Source organism: Mya arenaria, chromosome 15 (assembly GCF_026914265.1).
Source record: "Mya arenaria isolate MELC-2E11 chromosome 15, ASM2691426v1".
Lineage (NCBI taxonomy): Eukaryota > Metazoa > Mollusca > Bivalvia > Myida > Myidae > Mya > Mya arenaria.
Window position 1 is genome coordinate 3389898 of NC_069136.1, and position 27513 is coordinate 3417410.

Here is a 27513-nt window from a genome sequence, read left to right on the forward strand (position 1 = left end):
TCAAAATACAAACGAAAAAAATGTATATCCCAACTGGTACAATTCTTCGCTCTAAGGAGCTGCGGTAGTGTGGGTTGGAACAGCGCAAAGGTTGCAGCTGGATTTACAGTTGTGGCGGGCCCAGCCTTCGAAATTGACACAGTCGTTCGGCAAATCGTAGAGACTGCAGTAGGAGAGCCGGTCCAGACATGGTGTCTGGTAATCTAAAGAATATATTGAATGATTTATACATATGTCAGTTTAGAAAATGTTATATTTCTAACAACAGTATGTCTCATTATGCATCAAATTGAAACTATATGATGCCAAGTTTTTAGCGGACTGAAAACAACATTATTTTTGTTCAAATGACTGAACACTGAAAACTGACATTGACGTATATTCTCTTCTTTCACGTACCGCAGAATCCGCATCTCAGAGCACAGTTTGCCTTTGCCCAAGGTTCAAAAGATCCTACGCATGCGTTGTCGCCATAGTAATCACACGTTGGCAATTTATCAACACAATCTGAAAAGCATTAACAAAATGGTAGAAATATAAGCTAGCACATAACGGATCGTTGTTATAAAATATATGTTAGACAAAAGTTTTAATAAGATTGTAATGCGGTATTAAATCATTTCAATCATGCACTTTATTAAACAGTATGTCCTTATGAATATAACTTTGCTGACAAATATCTGTTGTTTTGATCCACTGCTGTACAACGAAATATCTATTTGCATATGTCTATATCAACAGTTAGTGTTTTCCTCAAATTGAAAATGTCGTCACATGCTATGCCCTCCCTTTGGACTTGAAAATGATTAACAATTACTTTTAAAACTGATGCAACTAAAGCGATACGTTTCATGTTTGAACTAGATAAAATACGACGGACAATAATGTTTTATTTTCCAGAACCGTTAATTGACTTATGCCGAAAAAGTGACATTCACTCTACTATATGATCTTGTTTCCTTAATGAACTGTTGAATTTTATTTGTTTATTACAAACACCTTGTACGTCAAAGAGTGATCATTTGGAAGAAGAACACCAAAACGCCAAAGAACATGTATACACAAAAAACAACAAATATAAAAAACAGCACCATTGCTTTGTTTGCGATTGTTGCTTGAAATCAGTTTATCATAGTAAACATTCCAGGACTGACTGACTTTGGCGGGATTATCTTTATAATAACCACTTAGTCATATATATTCAAGACAAACAAAAACTTACTGGCGGTAGGGCTGACAGTTGAATTGACGTCCGTTCCATTCACGCAATCAAGGCGCGCACAGCAGTCGCCGTCATCCTTCACAATCTGACAACCGACGGGGATAGATTCGTAGTGCGGGCAACTGTAACGTAATGGAGATGCTGTGAAACGAGTGTACTATTTTAATGTTTGTATTTCAAATTGCCCATTGATAGCCAAGCCTGCCTATCGAATATGAATATGAGAAGCATATAAATTTTACTAATGTAAAATTTAATATGTTTCCTGAACTCATAATATAAAAGGATGTACTGTATGCGAGGAATTAAATATTGTCCATATTAAAAATTCCGGATATATAGGTAGTAAATAAACATCTTAAGTAGAGCCCTTGATATACGTATAAGCTCTAACAGTCTTTAAGTGTAATACTATTTAGAACATGTTCCATTTTACCCCACGTTACCCCAAGGTTTGTTAATTATGACAACTGCAGTGACAAGCCCAACTATCGATATTGGTGAACGGTCTGAGAACATTCAACGACAACTAAGTCGGAACTCACTCGGTGTTATTACTTCAGATTATAAAAATATGTTCTATTATCAAGTGTCACAATACAATTTCTTGGTTTGATTGAACCATTAAACAATTTATTGTTCTTTTCTTGTGTACATATAGTATAACGATAAGGAACACAAGACTTTAAATGCATGACACATTGGAATCAACCTCTTTTTTGCATTTCTTGTTTATAATGTTGTTATTGTTTTATATTTAGATAATCGATTAAATTTTCAGACAAAAAAAGTGTACACAATGGATAATGGAAACATATTGTTTCTATAAAAATCTTTGCAAATCGTCACTCACACGTCCTGACAGAGGGCTGTGTTGGAAGAGGTGTCGACACACTCGCAGTCATACTTGCACGTGTCCTTCCAGTGCTCGCCAGTCATAAACGTATTGTTCAGGAAAAAACACGTGTCTGAAAAGATGGGGATAAGGGAAACATGTCAGAAGATATTTATGCATTCGGAAAAAGGTGTCTGAAAGATATAAAATTATTTGCATGAGAAATACCTGACTGGAAGTTATAGATGCATAAAGATACGTGACTGGAAGAAATAGGTGCATTAGAGAAAGGTGACCGGAAAATATAGGTGTATAAGAGATACGTGACCGGAGGTTAGAGGTGCATTAGAAATACTTGAATGGAAGATATAGGTGCAAGAGAGATACGTGTCTTCAAGATATAGGTGCATGAAAGATACTTGACCGACATATAAAGGTGCATGAGCGATACGTGACCGGAAGATATAGGTACATGTACTATATGTGAGCGGAAAATATAGGAGCACAAGAGATGCGTGACCGGAAGATATAGGTGTATGTGAGATACGTGACCGGAAGATATAGGTGCATGAGAGATACGTGATTGGAAGATATAGGTGTATGAGAGATACGTGAGCGGAAGATATAGGTGCATGTGAGATACGTGAGTGAAAGATATAGGTGCATGAGAAATACGTGAGCGGAAGATAAAGGTGCATGTGAGATACGTGTGGGGAAGATATAGGTGCATGAGAAATACTTGACCGGAAGGGTTTGGTGTATGCCAGATACGTGACCGGAAGAAATAGGTGTATGAGAGATACGTGACCGAAAGATACAGGAGCACGAGAGATACGTGAGCGGAAGATATAGGCGTATGTGAGATACGTGAGCGGAAGATATAGGTGCATGCGAGATACGTGAGTGGAAGATACAGTGGCATAAGCTAAACGTGAGCGGAAGATATAGAGGCATGTGAGATACTTGAGCGGAAAATATAAGTGCTTGAGAGGTACATGACCGGAAGATATTAGTGTATGCCAGATACGTGACCGGAAGATATAGGTTTATGAGATATACGTGGGCGGAATAAATATGTGTATGAGAGATACTTGAGCGGAAGATATAGGTGCAAGTGCGATACGTAAGCGGAAGATATAGGAGCATATGAGATACGTGAGCGGAAGATATAGGTGTATTTAAGATACGTGACCGGAAGATAATGGTGTGCCAGATACGTGACCGAAAGATAAAAAAATTATGAGATGTACGAGAGCGGAATATATAGTTGCATGAGAGATACTTGAGCGAAAGATATAGGTGCAAGTGCGATACGTGAGTGGAAGGTATAGGTGCATGTGAGATACGTGAGAGAATGATATAGGTGTATTTGAGATACGTGACTGGAAGATATTGGTGTGCCCGATACGTAACCGGAAGATAAAAAAATATGAGATATACGCGAGCGAAATATATAGGTGCATGAGAGATACTTTAGCGGAAGTTATAGGTGTATATGAGATACGTGAGCCAAAGATATAGGTGCATGAGAAATACGTGAGCAGAAGATATAGGTGTATGTGTGATACGTGAGCGAAACATATTGGTGCATAAGAAATACGTGAGCGGAAGATATAGGTGCATAAGAGATACGTGTTCGGAAGATATAGGTGTATGTGAGATACGTGAGCGGAAGTATTAGGTGTATGTGAGTTACGTGTTCGGAAGATATAGGTGCATAAGAGATACGTGTTCGGAAGATATAGGTGTATGTGAGATACGTGAGCGGAAGTATTAGGCGTATGTGAAAGATACGTGAGAGGTACATGAGATATATGTGAGCGGAAGATATTGGTCCCTATGAGTAACGTGAGCGGAAGAATCCGGTATTTGTGAGATACGTGAGCCAAAGATATAGGTGCATGAGAGATACATGCGTGGAAGATATAGGAGCATGAGAGATACATGGCCATAAGATATAGCTGCACGAGAGATACGTGAGCAGAAGATATAGGTGCATGAAAGATACATGCGTGGAAGATATAGGAGCATGAGAGATACGTGGCCATAAGATATAGCTGCACGAGAGATACGTGACCAGAAGATATAGGTGCATATGCGATACGTGAGCGATAGATATATGTGCATGTTAGATACGTAAGCGGAAGATATAGGAGCACCAGATTTACGTGACTGGAAGATAAAGGTGCATGTGAGATACGTGACCGAAAGATATAGGCACATGAGAGATATGTGAGCGGAAGAAATAGGCGTATGTGAGATACGTGAGCGGAAGATATAGGTGCATGCGAGATACGTGAGCGGAAGATATAGGTGCATGTGAGTTACGTGAGCGGAAGATAAAGATGTATGTGAGATACGTGTGCGGAAGATATAGGTGAATGAGATATACAGGAACGGGAGATACAGGTGCACAAGAGATACGTGAGCGGAAGATATAGGCGTATGTGAGATATACGTGAGCGGAAGTATTAGGTGTATGTGAGATACGTGAGCGGAAGATATAGGTGTATGTGAGAGCTAAATGAGCGGAAGATATATGTGCATGAGATATACGTGAGCGGAAGTCATAGGTGCATGTGAGATACGTGAGCGGAAGATATAGGTGCATGTGAGATACGTGAGCGGAAGATATAGGTGCATGAGAGATACGTGAGTGGAAGATATAGGTGCATGAGAGATACGTGAGTGGAAGATATAGGTGCACGAGAGATACTTGTCCATAAGGTATAGGTGCACGAGAGATACTTGTCCATAAGGTATAGGTGCACGAGAGATACGTGAGTGGAAGATATAGAAGCATGAGAGATACTTGTCCATAAGGTATAGGTGCACGAGAGATACGTGACTGAAATATATGTATATGTTGGATACTTGTTAATAAAAAAAACATATAATAAAACACGTGACTTGAAGATAATTATGATTAGATGGGCCCATTTCAATCAAGATTACTCAGGCAGAAACACTTTTTTGGGGAATATGATTGCATGGGAAAATTAAAATCGTTTTTGCAGAAACATGTGTAGCGAATGTATAAGTGCTATTGCAGGTATAAACAAGAGTTTCAATTTTAAACCATCTTGTTAATTTACTTCAACATAGTGTTATACAAAGTGTGGGTCAGAGTAAACGGAAAAGGATACCAGGCTATAAATAAACAACTAGATTTCATTGAACTTTCAATGTATAAGTCATATATATGAAAATATATATAAGTACCATAAAAAACGGCGAAAGACACACGTTTCATTACTTTTTCATATAATATTTAAATCAAACGACCGTAAGTAAACATTGTGCTCACCAGCGACGGGCGAGGGCACGCCGTTTATCTTGTATGTGTTTGCGCTGACGACAACTAGTCCATTGGGTCCTGCCACATTGGGTCCAAATCCTCCTGAAACATCCGCATCCATGCTCATTCAAAAAGTGATTTGGCGTGAAAAACATATGTTTAATTAGTATTTTTGAAACAATTTTGCACTTTATACTACGCTTGCATGTTTTCATTTCAAAAAGAAGACGGTTTTATTTAAGAAGAAACCACTGAATTATCATAAACCAGCACTTTATCATGAAATTCACAAAGCGTCAGTTTTGATTCTCGAGGTAAACAAACAAAGGACAAAATAATTCAAAGTGTGTTTGTTATAAGCAAATATAAAAGGTTTAGCGCTTATTTTAAACAAAATAAATATAACGTCAATGATTTCGCGTTACCTCCCGTCTGGGCGGATGTAGCTGCTGCAACTGTAGTCACTGTGGCGGCGCCAGTAGTTGTAGCAGTAGCTGACGTGACTGTAGTCGCAGAATCTGTAGTCGTGGTGAATGCGGCGGTGATGGTTGTAGATGTATCTGTCGTTGCTGCATCTGTAGCTGTTGCAACTGTTGTTCTTGCTGTAGGGGGAGGCCTCGTGGGTGGTACGCCGTTGTCGGTAGTTGTAGCTGCCAATGTCGTGGCTGCAGCTGTCGTTGCTGCACCTGTTGTTGTTCTTGCTGTAGGGGGAGGCCTCGTTGGTGGTACGCCGCTTTCGGTAGTTGATCCAGAGCCGTTGTCGGTCGTAGAGGCTGCAGTTGATGCCTGTGTTGTTGTCGTTTCAGAAGCTTCTGTAGTTGAACCACTTCCATTGTCGACTGTCGTGGTAGAGGCCGCGGTCACTGTGGTTGCGGCAGGTGAAGAGCCGGCTGTGGTGCTGGTGATGGCATCAGTGGACATAACGTCAGTGGTAGTCATTTCCGTGGTTGCCATTTCGGTTGTAGCTCCCTCTGTTATGGCGTCAGTGACGTCTGTTACGGTCGTTGATGGCATCGGAGTCGTAGTTGCCTTCGTAGGCGGCATTGTTGTAGACTGGTCTACATGAGGATGATAAATATACATGTACCTCTTAATAAGGTAACATTTATCATTGAGCAAGAATACAAAGTACAATAGCAATATTGTAAATGACATTCGTTTGAGTTAGAAGACATGCGGATCTTTAAATAGTATGGTGATCTACCATTAAAAAACCAGCCACTTACCATCAGAGCATCGCTTCAGGTATAGAATGGTTTCAGAGTTGTTAGAGAAGATGGATGGGTCAATCACCTGCAGGGGACTCGTATAGTAGTACAGGCTGCATCTGTTGAAGTAACGAAACGTTTAAGCCGTGACGTTGCGTATTCCTTTCATTTCGTTGGATAAATATTTACTGTATTACTTTGTAAACAGTTATCGAATATTATGATTTAAAATTAAATATTGCATCAATGTCTGTTAAATATAAGTTTTCAAAATGTTTATATATTGATTACAGTTATATTTGCCACGCTGTGCAATATACGTTTGCTGTTTTTTTCAAGGGAGCTCACTGCGTTCGAGATTGCAAATCACATTCACACAACATAACAAAATGTATTTGTAATATGTCTCCACTATTTTGGCTATGTGAAGACGGTTATCTCTTTTCCGTGTCTGAGAAGCCAACTGAACTGCCCATTTTTATGACTCGAACACAAAGACATATGTCTTCCATACATACCACCAGGCCATGTTTATCGTCTCCATGACATGATTTCCGATCCCAAGCAATTGATAAATACATAAATGTGTCTTATCTTTGCAAAATAGACCACGTTTCTTTACGAATTATTAATAATAATAATTAATTGTTTGGTACGTTTAAAGTTTAACAACGTATATATGCTATCAACTGGTCAATTCCGATAGACAAATGCAACAAGACTGATATGAAAATGTCAAAAATAGATTTTAGCATATTTTTTTTTAAATTTTATCTTTGGTAAGACTAAGATGTAACTTGTATAACGTCAGCTTGGCACTCATTTGCCCTACGAACTAAGCTATTCCTTTTCTCTTTTTTTTGCCTTTTATTTGATTTACTTATGTAACATATATTGCATATACAAAATGTACTTCATACTTATTGATGGCAAAAGCTAGTAGCCTCTTTGACCACAGTTGAGTGTGAAGAAACCACTACAAGGTTTTGTTTTTAGAGACCATGAGAACGTTCACCTGGTAGGGATCGAACTCACAATCTTTGGGTAAGAGTCGGATACCATTAACACTAAAAGCCTTTCACAATTACTTTTACAATGACACGCATTTCCGTTAACCCTACTAAACACTAGACTAATTACGCGCAACACTTCTTGTTATTCATTATATTGTAAAGTTTATCAAACATAATAATGCCATTTCAATTATGTGCGATTGATTAGTTATTGTTATCAATATGTATGATTTCGACATTTTAACGGCAATGGCTAAGAGAAACAACTTGACATCAAAATTGACCTCAAATTACTACACGATATGACTTCAGTTAACAAAATCGCATGCTATCTTTCGTAAAATGTACAACCATGCCTGTTCTTCATCAACCAACTCACATGAATAATTAAAGCAACTGTGCACCAGATGATCAATTTGCAAGAAAAAAGAAAATTGTCGAAAACTGTCTTAAACTTGGTATTAATGTGTACAATGCATTAATTCCTTATGCGTAATTGGCTAGTCGGTGTTATCACGTGATACTAACGAGTTAGGTGTATTGCTTAATAATGTCACCCGATTAGCTCAGTGGATACGGCACCGGACTGCTGTTTGAACCCGGTCTCCAACACATCTTTTTTTTTACGTTTTGGTACTTTTTTACAATTATGATATCAAAGCGTAACACATTCTATTAAATAATTGTCCTGAGGTTCGTTACAGAAAAAAACTTTTTTTGGTGCAAATCTGGTGTACAGTCCCTTTAAAGGTTTACAAAAGGCCGTGTATTTGCTATGTATTTCCAATCCGTATCGAAAAGCACTCTACGTGGAAAGCTACATTACCAGCTTCCGCACGTGCCCTCGGTCGGATATTGCGATCCTGAGCGGCAATTCATTATTATATATTATCTTAATCTTATTACACATACTTGTCTATATCATTGAAGGTAAATGCCCAGCACTCATATCCGGAGAGCGGACCCTCAGCTAGGAAAGATTGTTCACACACGCCCTGACAGAACACAGAGTCTCCCAACAGATGGACCGACTGGTTCAGGGTGATGTTGGCGTTCTGAACGATCGTCATGTCCGTGCCGAAGTTTGTGGCCTTGATGTCCAGACTCTTAACCTCCTCGTATCGGCATACCCCTGTTAGACAGAGTTCGGTGTTTAACATACAGGCTCCAGTATAGTGTATCGGCAAACCGCTTTAGGACGGAGCTCGGTGTTTAACATAAAGGTTCCAGTATATCGTATTGGGAAATCCGTGTAATACGGAGTTCAATGTATAACACACGGGCGATACATTCTCGAAATATCAGCACATTGCATTTGATTTGGTATACATTGTGTAATAACATCCATTTGAAATGAGTCTTGAGACAATAAATGAATAGTTTCATAAGCTGATCGTGATACGCGTTTTTAGTTTGTTACATTCAGTTTTAGTCATTTGTTTGGCAAAATGAAAGAAAATCGGGGCATTTTGATTGGACAAATCTTTTCACAATACAGCCGTCTGACGGAGCATTGTCAATACATTATTTCGGAAACAGGTTTGTCGAAGTGTTTGATGAAACTAATCACCTTTTCAAACTCCAGTAATGAAACGAAGGCGGGGCTCTTTAAGCGGCATAGACTGTCCTTTGTTTCATTTAAAATGGTGTAGAATAAGAATCTTTGATTTAAGTCTTCATTTTAAGAAATGTATTGCCTTCCGACGTAGCATATATGACGTAATTCATCACGTGGTATACACACACTGATAGAGTGAAGTCCGATTCAAGCTATCAAAAAATATAATAATGACAACAAATATTTTTAAACAAATACAATCAAATTACCAAGAATATTTTAACAGTCTTGTTCAACTCAACTCGACTCAACCTTATGCAACTTAGCTAATTTTATTTTAACAAACGTTAAACAATTTCAACACAATTTATTGATTAAAACCCATGCTTTAAACGAAATACTTACTTGGAGTTGTGGTTGGGGGGAGGGCTGAAACAACAAAACAACCCATATATTAATCATTGTACAATAGTTCGTGTATGACGCTTGATGAATTTGAAATGGAATTGGTGAGCATTAGTTAATATAAGTTTGAAATACACTACAACTAAATGTCAAGTGCCTGGATTTAAACCAGGATGAGCTCTCTATATTTAAGAATAAGAGAGCTACTTAATTTTATTATTTTGTTTTATCCGGAGTAATAATATCAATACTTGCTTTACATTCAATTCAATCCCTACCATCAGAAAGAAAAGGAATAATTGAATTAATATTCTCAGAGATTAATTATTTTTTCTGCTGAGTTATAAATTATATAATTGACATTTCTTATTAGTGCTTTAATCAACACTTATTAATTTGAACGGAAATTTAAGGAAATGTATGGTAATCACTTATTTTTCCAATCTTAAGTTTGTCTATTTACATTGAAATGCAAAAGGGAAAATATTTAGCAGTCTTTATCCTTGAACTAGTCATCCAGTGTATTTCATTTGTTTTACGATCTATGGATATTAAGATAAGATGAGCTGTGTGAAGTTAGCTAAACATACGACATTGGACATTGGACATTCAAAATCGAATGTTGTGCTGGCACGACATTGGACATTGGACATTCAAAATCGAATGTTGTGCTGGCACGACATTGGACATTGGACATTCAAAAGTGAAAGTCGTGCTAGCACGACATTGGACATTGGACATTCAAAATCGAATGTTGTGCTGGCACGACATTGGACATTCAAAATCGAATGTTGTGCTGGCACGACATTGGACATTGGACATTCAAAAGTGAAAGTCGTGCTAGCACGACATTGGACATTGGACATTCAAAATCGAATGTTGTGCTGGCACGACATTGGACATTGGACATTCAAAAGTGAAAGTCGTGCTAGCACGACATTGGACATTGGACATTCAAAATCGAATGTTGTGCTGGCACGACATTGGACATTGGACATTCAAAAACGATTGTCGTGCCCGCACGACATTGGACATTGGACATTCATAACCGAATGTTGTGCTGGCACGACATTGGACATTGGACATTCAAAAGTGAAAGTCGTGCTAGCACGACATTGGACATTCAAAATCGAATGTTGTGCTGGCACGACATTGGACATTGGACATTCAAAATCGAATGTCGTGCTAGCACGACATTGGACATTGGACATTCAAAATCGAATGTTGTGCTGGCACGACATTGGACATTGGACATTCAAAATCGAATGTTGTGCTGGCACGACATTGGACATTGGACATTCAAAAGTGAAAGTCGTGCTAGCACGACATTGGACATTGGACATTCAAAATCGAATGTTGTGCTGGCACGACATTGGACATTGGACATTCAAAAACGATTGTCGTGCCGGCACGACATTGGACATTGGACATTCATAACCGAATGTTGTGCTGGCGCGACATTGGACATTGGACATTCAAAAGTGAAAGTCGTGCTAGCACGACATTGGACATTGGACATTCAAAATCGAATGTTGTGCTGGCACGACATTGGACATTGGACATTCAAAATCGAATGTCGTGCTAGCACGACATTGGACATTGGACATTCAAAATCGAATGTTGTGCTGGCACGACATTGGACATTGGACATTCAAAAGTGAAAGTCGTGCTAGCACGACATTGGACATTGGACATTCAAAATCGAATGTTGTGCTGGCACGACATTGGACATTGGACATTCAAAAACGATTGTCGTGCCGGCACGACATTGGACATTGGACATTCATAACCGAATGTTGTGCTGGCGCGACATTGGACATTGGACATTCAAAAGTGAAAGTCGTGCTAGCACGACATTGGACATTGGACATTCAAAATCGAATGTTGTGCTGGCACGACATTGGACATTGGACATTCAAAATCGAATGTCGTGCTAGCACGACATTGGACATTGGACATTCAAAATCGAATGTTGTGCTGGCACGACATTGGACATTGGACATTCAAAAGTGAAAGTCGTGCTAGCACGACATTGGACATTGGACATTCAAAATCGAATGTTGTGCTGGCACGACATTGGACATTGGACATTCAAAATCGAATGTCGTGCCAGCACAACATTGGACATTGGACATTCAAAATCGAATGTTGTGCTGGCACGACATTGGACATTGGACATTCAAAAGTGAAAGTCGTGCTAGCATGACATTGGACATTGGACATTCAAAATCGAATGTTGTGCTGGCACGACATTGGACATTGGACATTCAAAAGTTCCTGGTTGTCATAGATATTCGCGCAGTGATTCAGATTATGTTAATAGTCAAATCGTTCTTTAAATAGTTCTTGATGCAGCAAAGTGAAGGCAATAAAAAAGAGTTCCATACGGGTACTTGTTTATCTTTGCCCGTTGGGAAGATAAGAATTTCACGCATGGACAAATGTTTGAATCTACTTTTCTGAGGTGGCAGAAATATATATATCCGAAATCTTGGACTGGTGATAAGGCTGCAATTCTAATTTGTCCATTCAAATTATTGTGTTTAATAACGACATTCAACTTGGCTTTTATTCTTTAAAATATGGTTTATAATAACGTATATCTGTCTATTCATAGTGACCAAATATTATTTAGGCATCCAATGGAAGTGGTAAATATTAAGAGAAAAAATATAATGAAACGACAACCAGTATACAAATAATAATTGTTGGACAAAGGTCATTTTTACTCATCAATTATCTGTCAGGATAACCCTTTAAAATAATACCAAAATTATATGGGATCCCCATGCATCAAAATGTAGCATTATCGCCAATGGTTTATGCATTGACAAGTTTAGCTGTGTGTGTATGTTGCCTTAAGTCACATCCATGTCCGACAATATTATACATTTGAGGTACCTAACACATATTTAACAAAGAAACTTGTATTTGAAAGTCCGCAACATTGTTATTGAGAGTTGTATTAAAACAATCCTTTCGATTGATATACATACATATTTCCATGTAAATGCAGACACATTCATTAATGTAATATAATTATTCTAAAGCTCTGTAGATAAACACATACTGAAGTGCACATTTGTTGGGTTTATATAATTATTTGCGCTTTGTTTCCTTTCAACCCTTTCAACCATTGTCAGTTCTGCCCAAGATGCCATTTCCAATGGCGCTGGTGTCACATTTTACATGTATAAATAGTATATTCTGTAAAACCTATAAGAACTTATGTCGTATGTGATGAAGACGTCATTTTTAATTCTTTAATGTCGATGCGATTGATTATAAAACGCTTTGTGTAATTCTGTCGACTTATCAAAAAGGTTTATCGAACACAATTATTTCATATAAACTTTACCAAATGAAGACGACGTAGCATGTTCGACTAACTGAGTCGATAAAAAAACAAGTCGACAGGCAGGAATAGGTTACTTTATCGACTCATTGACAATATGTTTTTGTGTTTACGTAAAACCAGATAAAAAAGATGTACGGACGATTACATTTATACTTGTAGGAATCATCAATGCATGTCTATATTTTCCATATGTCATTATATACTGTGGATATAATTATCTTCACTTCCTTTATAAATGGTACTAGATGTGTAGCAGTGATGTGTAAACAATTAAGCTTATTAAAAATATGCCATTTTGAAAACATTATCACTGTTTGTCTACATATAATCCACGACCATTCATAAGTATATTCATTTGAATCTTTCTCTGCATATGTGACATCATATATATCTGAATCATGCTTAAGTTTCAAATATTGCGATGGAATCGTCATGACAATGCTCTCTTGGTGTTAATAAATTTTATAATGGTTCATTGCTTTGTGATCTCTGACCCTTTTCAAATAATTTCAAGACAATATCTCAAATAAACAAAAAATCCGAATAATGCATGCAATCAAAATTAATTTAAAGTCGGTAAAAAAAACATTCATTCATAAAACATGTCATACATTGATTTAAATGTGCTAACTGCTAGCACGACTTTCACTTTTGAATGTCCAATGTCCAATGTCGTGCTGGCACAACATTCGATTTTGAATGTCCAATGTCCAATGTCGTGCCAGCACAACATTCGATTTTGAATGTCCAATGTCCAATGTCGTGCTAGCACGACTTTCACTTTTGAATGTCCAATGTCCAATGTCGTGCCAGCACAACATTCGATTTTGAATGTCCAATGTCCAATGTCGTGCTAGCACGACTTTCACTTTTGAATGTCCAATGTCCAATGTCGTGCCAGCACGACTTTCACTTTTGAATGTCCAATGTCCAATGTCGTGCTGGCACAACATTCGATTTTGAATGTCCAATGTCCAATGTCGTGCCAGCACAACATTCGATTTTGAATGTCCAATGTCCAATGTCGTGCCAGCACAACATTCGATTTTGAATGTCCAATGTCCAATGTCGTGCTAGCACGACTTTCACGTTTGAATGTCCAATGTCCAATGTCCAATGTCGTGCCAGCACAACATTCGATTTTGAATGTCCAATGTCCAATGTCGTGCTAGCACGACATTCGATTTTGAATGTCCAATGTCCAATGTCTTGCCAGCACAACATTCGATTTTGAATGTCCAATGTCCAATGTCGTGCTAGCACGACATTCGATTTTGAATGTCCAATGTCCAATGTCGTGCTAGCACGACTTTCACTTTTGAATGTCCAATGTCCAATGTCGTGCAAGCACGACTTTCGATTTTGAATGTCCAATGTCCAATGTCGTGCCAACACAACATTCGATTTTGAATGTCCAATGTCCAATGTCGTGCTAGCACGACTTTCACCTTTGAATGTCCAATGTCCAATGTCGTGCCAGCACAACATTCGATTTTGAATGTCCAATGTCCAATGTCGTGCTAGCACGACTTTCACCTTTGAATGTCCAATGTCCAATGTCGTGCCAGCACAACATTCGATTTTGAATGTCCAATGTCCAATGTTGTGCTAGCACAACATTCGATTTTGAATGTCCAATGTCGTGCTAGCACGACATTCACTTTTGAATGTCCAATGTCGTGCCAGCACAACATTCGATTTTGAATGTCCAATGTCCAATGTCGTGCTAGCACGACTTTACTTTTGAATGTCCAATGTCCAATGTCGTGCCAGCACAACATTCGATTTTGAATGTCCAATGTCGTGCTAGCACGACTTTCACTTTTGAATGTCCAATGTCCAATGTCGTGGCAGCACAACATTCGATTTTGAATGTCCAATGTCCAATGTCGTGCTAGCACGACATTCGATTTTGAATGTCCAATGTCCAATGTCGTGCCAGCACAACATTCGATTTTGAATGTCCAATGTCCAATGTCGTGCTAGCACGACTTTCACTTTTGAATGTCCAATGTCCAATGTCGTGCTAGCACGACATTCGATTTTGAATGTCCAATGTCCAATGTCGTGCTAGCACGACTTTCACTTTGGAATGTCCAATGTCCAATGTCGTACCAGCACAACATTCGATTTTGAATGTCCAATGTCCAATGTCGTATGTTTAGCTAACTTCACATAGCTAGATAAGATGTGTATGATGTATTGTGCACAAAAATGTTCAGTCTATTATTTGGAGCACTAGCCAAAGTAAAATTACGGAACATTCATAATACAACAAAAATAACGATACGCATGTTTATATTTAAACAGCAATAACAATAATACCTATATTACAGGTTCAAACTTAAAGGTTAAGGATAAAATAACTTACTTGTTGTTGTTGTAGTTGGAACTGAAACGATAAACGACATGAATAAGAAAAAACAGCATTTTCTGTACACAATTTAACTTTAAATAACACAGGGGTCAATAAATAAGAAATGCCGGGATGAGCTCAGTATTCAAACTATCAAATGTAAACCGAAGGTGAGGCTGCAATAATGCATTCATATAGGCGCGGCCACACCATAATTATCCCCAATAGTAGGTTTGGCTGCATAATGGCTTGGACCCCCCCCCCCCCCAACCCCAACTGACTTGGTCCATTCCGAAAGTGTATTTAAATGCCAAAAAAGGATATACATGTATCGTGAGTTAAACGTTTCCGTCACTATCGGAAAGGCGTTTAATTTATTACAAGGCTGTCAGACTACACGAACGAAAAAGATTCGATCTTGGTGTGATAGCTAGGTACACGTTTAACTACAAGTACGGATTCCCTATCTCACTACTAACAACATGTCGTTGTCATGAACAGAGCAGATCATTTTTTACACGTGAACTTTAAAGGTTTTTGTGTTACATTTGCATATGAATAAATCAACATTTCAACTGTAATCCATGCACTTATTGTTGGAATGTATTATATGCGAATGAAACTGCAAAAGTAATCCGAAGACTACAGTCCCGTAGCACAAAAGAAGTAAGTCATTTCTATAAACAATATTTGCATAGTAGTGAATATATCTATGAAACAATACATGTCTCTATCGCAAAATGTCCCTCATTTTACACATTGAAAGATCATAATGAATCTCACCAGTCGTTGTGGTTGTGGGCTCTGAAAAATAAAAAAAAATGAACTCAAAATTAACAGCAATAGTAAATGTAATACATGTGAATCAAAAACAATTGTTTGTTTTTTTTAAAAGTCAAAAGTAATAATTGTTTTGTATATTCATTTATTACAAAGTTTGACATGAATTACTACAATGGTTTGTAACAGATCGCGAATACAGCTTCGTTAACCAAACCAAAACAACTGCGGATACTTGAAAATTACTTTACCAGTAGTGGTCGTTGTTGGTACTAGCGGATTCAATCAGAAGACAGGTTAAAGGGTGATGGTCAGGTACAAATTGTAAGTCAGGTGTTTACATTGCCAGATAACGTCAAGATCACGGCATTGCGAAAGCGGAAAAAGAAGGGCAAAAGCATGAAAAATATTATACAGATCGTCTGACATATGTTGACTTACAGTAAATTTACATGTCTGACCTAATTCAAAATATGTTTTACTTAACTTGATATTTGATAAATATATATGATTATTACTTATAACTAAAATGTTTTGATACAACTGGCAAGCTCATGATTTTTAAAAATATATATTTGCACATACATGTGCTCTTTTAATTAAATGATGTAGTTGGTAGGACTTATTTCTTAACACATTGCTTGAGTGTTCACACTTAGTAGTAATTACTAGAAGAACTATCAAGTAATAACAAAGCATATCACACACAAGTTCAAGATACATCACTAAGATTACGTAGATATGGTAAAACCTATATTAAAAACAATAGCGTTGTGCAGTTATGGTCACAGTTAGCAAATGATATTGCAATATGTCGACCTTTTTTCGAAAACAGAGTTGCTTCAAATTGACCATACCTGTTGTTGTTGTAGTGGTAGGTTCTGGAAGCCACAGACAAGGAGCGGAAAAGAAAGGAAAGCAAATAAACTTGAGTTGGCAAGAAAACGTGTTCAAGCAAATGTTATGATAAAAACCTTAATAAAATATGTTGTGTCAGAACAACACACTAAATAATAATCCATAAAGCAATCAAGAATTCAATTAATGCATCCTTCAGTTATTATATCAGTCATTCAATATCAGGTTATATCAGTGTTTAAGATATTGGCTGACTAAATGTACTTTACGCACTTTATGTGCGGTTCTAATGGCATTTATTTTAAGATTTAAAAATGCTAGCTAGTTCCGGTTCGCCCGTTCTACATGCATACTGCATACCTGTCGTTGTGGTGGTTGTAGGAGTGGTAGTTGCTTCTACATGCAGACAAGATAGATGATTGCAATGAAAAGGAGAGAACAAGCATGTAGGGGTAGCCGTACAAGGGGCATAATGAAAGCATAGGTGGTGTAAGTTTCAGATGTACACGAGTATTTGATAATTGGCTTTAGAATTAAGCTGTGTGAAGTTAGCTAAACATACGACATTGGACATTGGACATTCAAAATCGAATGTTGTGCTGGCACGACATTGGACATTGGACATTCAAAAGTGAAAGTCGTGCTAGCACGACATTGGACATTGGACATTCAAAATCGAATGTTGTGCTGGCACGACATTGAACATTGGACATTCAAAATCGAATGTTGTGCTGGCACGACATTGGACATTGGACATTCAAAAGTGAAAGTCGTGCTAGCACGACATTGGACATTGGACATTCAAAATCGAATGTTGTGCTGGCACGACATTGGACATTGGACATTCAAAATCGAATGTTGTGCTGGCACGACATTGGACATTGGACATTCAAAATCGAATGTTGTGCTGGCACGACATTGGACATTGGACATTCAAAATCGAATGTTGTGCTGGCACGACATTGGACATTGGACATTCAAAAGTGAAAGTCGTGCTAGCACGACATTGGACATTGGACATTCAAAATCGAATGTTGTGCTGGCACGACATTGGACATTGGACATTCAAAAGTGAAAGTCGTGCTAGCACGACATTGGACATTGGACATTCAAAATCGAATGTTGTGCTGGCACGACATTGGACATTGGACATTCAAAAGTGAAAGTCGTGCTAGCATGACATTGGACATTGGACATTCAAAATCGAATGTTGTGCTGGCACGACATTGGACATTACACATTCAAAATCGAATGTTGTGCTGGCACGACATCGGACATTGGACATTCAAAAGTGGAAGTCGTGCTAGCACGACATTGGACATTGGACATTCAAAATCGAATGTTGTGCTGGCACGACATTGGACATTGGACATTCAAAATCGAATGTTGTGCTGGCACGACATTGGACATTGGACATTCAAAATCGAATGTTGTGCTAGCACGACATTGGACATTGGACATTCAAAATCGAATGTTGTGCTGGCACGACATTGGACATTGGACATTCAAAAGTTCCTGGTTGTCATAGATATTCGCGCAGTGATTCAGATTATGTTAATAGTCAAATCGTTCTTTAAATAGTTCTGGATGCAGCAAAGTAAAGGCAATAAAAAAGAGTTCCATACGGGTACTTGTTTATCTTTGCCCGTTGGGAAGATAAGAATTTCACGCATGGACAAATGTTTGAATCTACTTTTCTGAGGTGGCAGAAATATATATATCCGAAATCTTGGACTGGTGATAAGGCTGCAATTCTAATTTGTCCATTCAAATTATTGTGTTAAATAACGACATTCAACTTGGCTTTTATTTTTTAAAATATGGTTTATAATAACGTATATCTGTCTATTCATAGTGACCAAATATTATTTAGGCATCCAATGGAAGTGGTAAATATTAAGAGAAAAACTATAATGAAACGACAACCAGTATACAAATAATAATTGTTGGACAAAGGTCATTTTTACTCATTAATTATCTGTCAGGAGTACCCTTTAAAATAATACCAAAATTATATGGGATCCCCATGCATCAAAATGTAGCATTATCGCCAATGGTTTATGCATTGACAAGTTTAGCTGTGTGTGTATGTTGCCTTAAGTCACATCCATGTCCGACAATATTATACATTTGAGGTACCTAACACATATTTAACAAAGAAACTTGTATTTGAAAGTCCGCAACATTGTTATTGAGCGTTGTATTAAAACAATCCTTTCGATTGATATACATACATATTTCCATGTAAATGCAGACACATTCATTAATGTAATATAATTATTCTAAAGCTCTGTGGATAAACACACACTGAAGTGCACATTTGTTGGGTTTATATAATTATTTGCGCTTTGTTTCCTTTCAACCCTTTCAACCATTGTCAGTTCTGCCCAAGATGCCATTTCCAATGGCGCTGGTGTCACATTTTACATGTATAAATTGTATATTCTGTAAAACCTATAAGAACTTATGTCGTATGTGATGAAGACGTCATTTTGAATTCTTTAATGTCGATGCGATTGATTATAAAACGCTTTGTGTAATTCTGTCTACTTATCAAAAAGGTTTATCGAACACAATTATTTCATATAAACTTTGCCAAATGAAGACGACGTAGCATGTTCGACTAACTGAGTCGATAAAAAAACAAGTCGACAGGCAGGAATAGGTTACTTTATCGACTCATTGACAATATTTCGTGTTTACGTAAAACCAGATAAAATAGATATACGGACGATTACATTTATACCTGTAGGAATCATCAATGCATGTGTATATTTTCCATATGTCATTATATACTGTGGATATAATTATCTTCACTTCCTTTATAAATGGTACTAGATGTGTAGCAGTGATGAGTAAACAATTAAGCTTATTAAAAATATGCCATTTTGAAAGCATTATCACTGTTTGTTTACATATAATCCACGACCATTCATAAGTATATTCATTTGAATCTTTCTCTGCATATGTGACATCATATATATCTGAATCATGCTTAAGTTTCAAATATTGCGATGGAATCGTCATGACAATGCTCTCTTGGTGTTAATAAATTTTATAATGGTTCATTGCTTTGTGATCTCTGACCCTTTTCAAATAATTTCAAGACAATATCTCAAATAAACAAAAAAATCCGAATAATGCATGCAATCAAAATTAATTTAAAGTCGGTAAAAAAAAACATTCATTCATAAAACATGTCATACATTGATTTAAATGTGCTAACTGCTAGCACGACTTTCACTTTTGAATGTCCAATGTCGTGCTGGCACAACATTCGATTTTGAATGTCCAATGTCCAATGTCGTGCCAGCACAACTTTCGATTTTGAATGTCCAATGTCTAATGTCGTGCTAGCACGACTTTCACTTTTGAATGTCCAATGTCCAATGTCGTGCCAGCACAACATTCGATTTGAATGTCCAATGTCCAATGTCGTGCTAGCACGACTTTCACTTTTGAATGTCCAATGTCCAATGTCGTGCCAGCACGACTTTCACTTTTAATTGTCCAATGTCCAATGTCGTGCTGGCACAACATTCGATTTTGAATGTCCAATGTCCAATGTCGTGCCAGCACGACATTCGATTTTGAATGTCCAATGTCCAATGTCGTGCCAGCACAACATTCGATTTTGAATGTCCAATGTCCAATGTCGTGCCAGCACGACATTCGATTTTGAATGTCCAATGTCCAATGTCGTGCTAGCACGACTTTCGATTTTGAATGTCCAATGTCCAATGTCGTGCCAGCACGACATTCGATTTTGAATGTCCAATGTCCAATGTCGTGCCAGCACAACATTCGATTTTGAATGTCCAATGTCCAATGTCGTGCCAGCACGACATTCGATTTTCAATGTCCAATGTCCAATGTCGTGCCAGCACAACATTCGATTTTGAATGTCCAATGTCCAATGTCGTGCCAGCACGACATTCGATTTTGAATGTCCAATGTCCAATGTCGTGCCAGCACGACATTCACTTTTGAATGTCCAATGTCCAATGTCGTGCCAGCACGACATTCGATTTTGAATGTCCAATGTCCAATGTCGTGCCAGCACGACTTTCACTTTTGAATGTCCAATGTCCAATGTCGTGCTGGCACGACATTCGATTTTGAATGTCCAATGTCCAATGTCGTGCCAGCACAACATTCGATTTTGAATGTCCAATGTCTAATGTCGTGCTAGCACGACTTTCACTTTTGAATGTCCAATGTCCAATGTCGTGCTGGCACAACATTCGATTTTGAATGTCCAATGTCCAATGTCGTGCTAGCACGACTTTCACTTTTGAATGTCCAATGTCCAATGTCGTATGTTTAGCTAACTTCACACAGCTTTAGAATTAACAGTTATTAGCAATGAGACTGAGTTGTGATGACATGATTCTCACATGTACCCGTGCTATTTTACATGCATACCTGTTGTTGTTGTTGTGGTAGAAGTAGTGGTTGTAGCTTCTAAATGCAGGCAAGATATATGCAATGAAATGAAGAATAAAGCATGCACGTGCAATTGAAAGGTAGGATAAGCAAAACATTTGATTGTTTGATGTAGCTCTTCGTCAAAACCCGAGGATAAATGCATTACTTTGAGAATATACATTGCCCAGCTAGACCATGTAATACACCTCAAAGTATTTCAACTGTAGGGTTATAGCATGTATTTGAAGACTTATTTTTATAAATCAATATCAGAATTCGGTATCAACAGCCTTCCGAACGCAAAAATGCTGCGATGGTATTCAATCAATAGTATTAAACGTAAGATGTTCACAAGCCAAAATGTGTTATGACGAATCGTATAAAAATGGTTGGCATTGAAACAATCAGTGTGCAAGGAATTATTCAGGCGGGTATTATAAAAGGGTTTCTAAAAGCATGATTTACGTATGGATTATGACACTGGGCGTGTGGTTATACTTCATTAAGCTCAAACATTTTGAGCATTCAATATAATTTCATTTTGATAAGAAGGTACTTTCCTGACTCTTTAAATTAATGTCAGCTTGAAGGAAACGGCATGACGTTGTGTTTCATCACTCGAATATCGTCGTTAATTTGTCTGTCTACTTTTAGCGCATACTTATCAGAAGATTCGACTTAATAATACAAATACATTCAACGAATCTGGAATTGTAACAAGACATCTTACGGTTTCAAATAGCATAAACATTCGTTCGAAGGTGCAGGTGAATCAGGTTCGAATATCATGTAAGAGTTCTTTTTAGCAATATTGGCAATACTATTTTTATTAGCTCAAAACCTGCATGCTCGGCCCAATGCACCAAAACATGAGAGTGAACAAGTGGCATGAGTGATCACGCGGTTGGTGGTTCGATTCACACCAGAGGAATCCCCATCTGGGAATTTCCGTCTCGACCTCGTTTAATTCACAGAGTAATGGTTTCGACCCAGACTCGATGGTGAGTCTATACGCGTTCAGCTTTCGTCACAATCGCGCTTGAATAATATACATTGGGAAGGAATTAAATATATGTTTTTGTAATATTATAAATGTTTTTGTATGCCCATTTGGAATAAATTCTGTTTTTCTGATAAACATAAAGCAGATCATGTAAAATAAAGTTGGATGTTCCCTAAGTGAACTTATTGCACTGTCTAGACACAATGTTAATTTAAATGAGCATATTTGAAATACAGGTCAATTTTATCTCCAAGGGGCTGACTTAGCATTTAAACCAGGATCGAGGTTGGCATGATAACGTCATTCTAAATGATGCCCTAATTTATCGTCTTTACAAATTATTTCTTTCAAAAATGTACACTCGAACACTATTTTAATAAAGCACATTTATTGTACGATTTTGGGAAGCGTTCTTCAAGCACAAGTATATGTATAAGTAATATTAAGACCATCGGACAACGTTCATATACAGACTATCAAAATAGATAAACTGTTTTAAAGTCACAGTGAAAAATATTGCTGTCACGTTTGAGTATAAAATAGCGCGAAATCATCAAAAGTTTCAAAAGGATTTACGATGACTTTCTTGCTTCAAAATGATGTGCATAAGACGTTGATAATCGTTGGCTCATTAAACTGGTACACATGAAAAACAATATACCTTTCTGTTAGCAGTTTGTTTGTTTTTTGTAAGAGGTAGATAGATAATTATTCAATTTTGGTTTTACAGAGGTTAGCTTTTAAATATGTTCTATTTAACAAATAACGGAAGCAAACATGCGGTGTTATCTGCTGATAGGGAGTATAACACATACACAACACCAAAAACAGAAACGGTGGAGAAACATTGTGAAATGTTCAGTAAATACTGACCAGTTGTTGTTGTTGTCATTTCGGTGGTAGTTGTAGTTGGCTGCGTTGTTGTGGTCGTTGGCGCCGGTGTAGTGGTAGCTAAAATGTAACACGTGCCTTTATTATCATTTACTTTATCGAATGAATGTGTATTTCTTAAGACCGTTCACCTGTGAATTAGCATGGTTCGTTGATTACGAAATGTTGGTTTATTGCTTAAATGACATCGTCTGAGCAGAGTATGGCTAAATCATTAATTCATAATTGAAATAGTTTTATGTACAAAGTTGAATGGGTTTAACTTACTTGTCGTTGGTTTGGGGGTAGCTGCAAACAAAACGAGTAAAATATAGTAGTAAATGACTGTTGCTGATGAAATAAGTATCATTATTTCATAGATAACAGTATTTATGATTATAGAGATCGTTATTATGTAATATATATAACTACCTGAAAAAATCATGCGTTTATGTTGGAAGGTGAAACAAAAGTAGCAGTACGTATCGTTCGTGATGATGTATTAGTATTGGTGACTATATTATGAATCTATGTAAAGTATAAGTTTATTTAAATCTATAAACGATATTCGACTTATATAACGTGATTTTTATGAGCTTTAAATAGGTATGATTAAGTGACAAGTATCATTGATTTCTTTGAAATGTGCAACTAAGTACGTACGTACTAGTCATGGTGTGTTACAAAGTATTTACTTTTCGGGGATGTGTAAAGTACTCTATTCGGTTACGTGTTGCTGTGTCATTTACTTAATTGATTTTCAATGTAACTCTGTATTCGCATATACATGTACGTCATACAGTGTAAAAAGGTAATAACTGAACAGAATTGAACATATATTCATATAATTTGATGTTTACAGTTCGTTGTTATACATTTATACATAGTTGCAAACTTAACAACAACAAAGCAGGTGAAAACTATTAAGATCAATACTTATTTATTACACATAGTGAATGCAACAAATTTAGTGAATACCTAATGTTTAATTATATTAAATAATTTACACATTACAGAGTTGTGAGAAGTTATATATATTTCTTTCTAATACTGTGTAAAGTAGCTTTTTTATAATGTTTTTGTAATGTTATGTTTACTGCATCCTAGACACATTGAACTTTAATCTTTATTGCCATATTGCGTGCTAATGAATATGGGAAGAAATTGTAATTGATGTGTAATATACGCTCTTTTTTGTGATAGTGGCAGTTACTATGCAACAATATGGCGTACTGCGGCAAGTGGTATTGAAGTCTGGCTATCTCAGTTAGATACCAATTATTCAACTTGCAATATAGCCGACGATCGTACTAGTATATCGACAAATAGTTTGTACATACTAGTGGTCGTAAGGAGAGCACAGAACGGGTCCTCGATGTGGGAGGAGCTATGGTCCCAACAGTGCGCCGCCCATTGGGGCACGCCATTATGGGCACGCTTCTTCTGGGAACCGTTTGCTTCTGAAATTACATGAAAGTGCGGCTATTCATATAACGCTTATATCAATTGACATATAACACCTATTCAAATTGATGATAAGGAGGATATCGCATAATTGAGCTCACTACAGGAAACTACATTCACATTAAACGTCAATGCTGTATATTAGTATTTTGGTATATATTGTGTTATCCGTCGATATTTCTAACGCAAGGTTTACATAAAACATTATTGTTTTAGCAAATGAGAGTATAATTAAGACTGTATTTTTAATGCCAACCTGGAGTACTCTCAAAGTACACACATAAATTTAATATTCTTTTTGAGTATGACAAAACTATTTGCTTATGACTGTACCGTCACATAGACCACAGCGGCTGGGACATATTTCACGAGCGTAAACGTCATAAGGTGGGAGACAGTAGCGTTCATCTAACAGGTCGCAATGGGCCATATGGTCATCGCATTCTGAAACAAACATGTATTATTAGTATTATTGTTGTTATATTGAAATGACTACAGTATTGTTGCCAAAAAATTACACCTTTGCGTCAAATTTTCGGTGCAGATTTGGATTATTAATCGGCATCTTTAAATGTAAATGACACATCTAAGCTCCATTCTTACATGAGCCTCGCTCAATGGTCATCGGTCTTGAAAAGAATGTAATCAGACGGTTATAGGTTGTCGGTGGTCGGCGATTGGTTTATGTAGCGATTTAGTTGACCGGATGTTTTCGCTGTTGAAACGCCTTTCGCCGACCCTTCTTACCTTTGAAGCATCAACTTCATACTGTAGACAAGTATAGAACTTGTCGTTGTCAAAATCTACATTATTGTCATCGTGACATACAAAAATGTAATAAAAATAAAAGCAAAAAAGTAGTGGTAGTAGCAGCAGCAGCAGCAGTAGTAGAAGTAGTAGCAGCAGCAGCAGCAGCAGCAGCAGCAGCAGCAGTAGTAGTAGTAGTAGTAGTAGTAGTAGTAGTAGTAGTAGTAGTAGTAGTAGTGGTGGTAGTAATTGTAGTAGTAGTAGTAATAGTAGTAGAAGTAGCAGTAGTAGTAGTAGTAGTAGTAGTTGAAGTAGTAGTAGTAGTAGTAGTAGTAGTAGTAGTAGTTGTAGTAGAAGAAGTAGTAGTAGTAGTAGAAGTAGTAGCAGCAGTAGTTGTAATTTTATTTGTAGTAGTAGTAGAAGTAGAAGTAGTAAAAGTAGTAGAAGCAGTAGTAGTAGTAGTAGTAGTAGTAGTAGTAGTAGTAGTAGTAGTAGTAGTAGTAGTAGTAGTGGTAGTAGTAGTGGTAGTAGCAGTAGTAGTAGTGGTGGTAGTAATTGTAGTAGTAGTAGTAGTAGTAGTAGTAGTAGTAGGACCACTTGCTGAGTAAACCCGAGTAAATTCGGAAGTGGTTTTCTTTGGACGCTGCGTTTATGGCTACGAGAGGTCAATTTATAATATATGTCAATAAATAAGTGAATTGACATTTGCCCTGTTACTTGTCCGATGGCAGTCGTATTGGCACGAGCCCAAAGACTTCTAAATACATAACATATTAAACCAAACGTTTTAATACTGACTTTTAAATAATATGGCTTCCTATTCCGAATTTCCAGCTGCAAATCTATATCATTTTTGGCCCTGTTTAATTAACCAATCAAATTCTTTAAAATGCGGGCTTTATATCTATATCATATAAATATTGGCACTGTTATAGAGGAGGCTTTTGTATTATTGGACGAGGCAAAGCTGTGTTAAAGGGCTAATAATCAATAGTAATTTAATAAAACGTCTTACTGAAACCCCTTTACCTTTCACCAAAAATCATCATATGCATTAATTAGTTGACCTTTTTTCTTGATTTGCCTCATAATATTGGTATAGATACATATTCAATTTCCTTTACATTCAACTTCGAAAAAACAGTTTTCCTAATTTTGAATTTTACTTACGGTGCTTTCTTAATACAGCCTTTGAAGTCGGCGTATAGTTCACTCAGTCATTGATATTGATGTTAGACGCATGCGTTCCGAATGAAAATGGACTCAACTCGAAACTCATTCGTTTGGCAATATCATAATGTCCGAGACAAGGCAATGTAAAATTTAACAATAATATTGCCAACTTTAACTATTAATACGTACAAGAACGGATTGATTCCATTTAATAACATGCGCACTTAAAGCTGCACTCTCACAGATATACCGTTTTTACAACTTTTTTTATTTTTTGTCTTGGAAAGAGCAAATTTTTGCGTAAATATCTGCAAACCAATGATATCAGATTGCTGACAAAAAATCAGATCGTAGATTTTCATATTTCCGTTCGAAAATTAATGTTTTATTACCTAAACCGTTACTAACGGTTTAAGAAAAATGCATAAAACATCAATTTTTGAACTTACTTAAAAATATTTATCTGAGATCTATTTTTGTCAGCAGCCTTATTCATCTGGTTTCCATGTATTGTCGCAAAAAATGGCTCATTCAAAGACAAAAAATAAAAATGTTGTCAAAACGTTCAATCTGCGAGAGTGCGGCTTTAAATTCAGATTGTGTATTGTTAGACTGACCATAGTCTTTGATTCCATGCTCTATAATAAATTGCTTTAATCATTGTACACGTACTAGTATAAGTATGTTATCTATATTGGTTCACGTTTTTTTTCCTTTATCTAGAAACACGTGTCTAAGAAAAAATGTTTCCTTTTTTTTTTATAAAATCCGACTGAAAAAATGAACTTACCACATCTTACACTGGCAGCAAGGCCGAGCGCGCACAAAATAAGAGTGGCTAACATCTTTCAAATTTATAATATCCAACAATTTGTTCAACGGTTTTTCGAGTCTTTCTTAATTCAATGTTGGTATTTTACAAGTCATTCAAGCTGAG

The 27513-nt window shown here is 37.0% G+C and overlaps 1 protein-coding gene across 1 annotated transcript; it reads right to left on the reverse strand.

The window, feature by feature from the left end:
• LOC128220086 (integumentary mucin C.1-like) lies at nt 1–27421 on the reverse strand. Its single transcript, XM_052928343.1, has 16 exons — nt 27367–27421; nt 24990–25100; nt 24533–24652; nt 23196–23273; nt 16891–16914; nt 16037–16057; nt 15269–15289; nt 9540–9563; nt 8489–8708; nt 6582–6682; nt 5781–6413; nt 5365–5457; nt 2076–2190; nt 1223–1344; nt 400–507; nt 1–203 (listed from the first exon to the last, which is right to left on the reverse strand). The coding sequence occupies exons 1-16, from the start codon at nt 27419–27421 to the stop codon at nt 52–54; spliced, it is 1998 nt and encodes a 665-aa protein (XP_052784303.1). The 3' UTR covers nt 1–51.
• Between the last annotated feature and the right edge of the window lie 92 nt (nt 27422–27513).

Coding starts and splice junctions, on each gene's coding strand:
- LOC128220086 (XM_052928343.1), bottom strand. CDS start 27,421: ATGTTAGCCACTCTTATTTTGTGCGCGCTCGGCCTTGCTGCCAGTGTA. Junction 16,058..16,890: donor TACCACTACAACAACAACAG/GTATGGTCAATT, acceptor TTTATTTTTCAG/AGCCCACAACCACAACGACT. Junction 15,290..16,036: donor GCCCACAACCACAACGACTG/GTGAGATTCATT, acceptor TTATCGTTTCAG/TTCCAACTACAACAACAACA.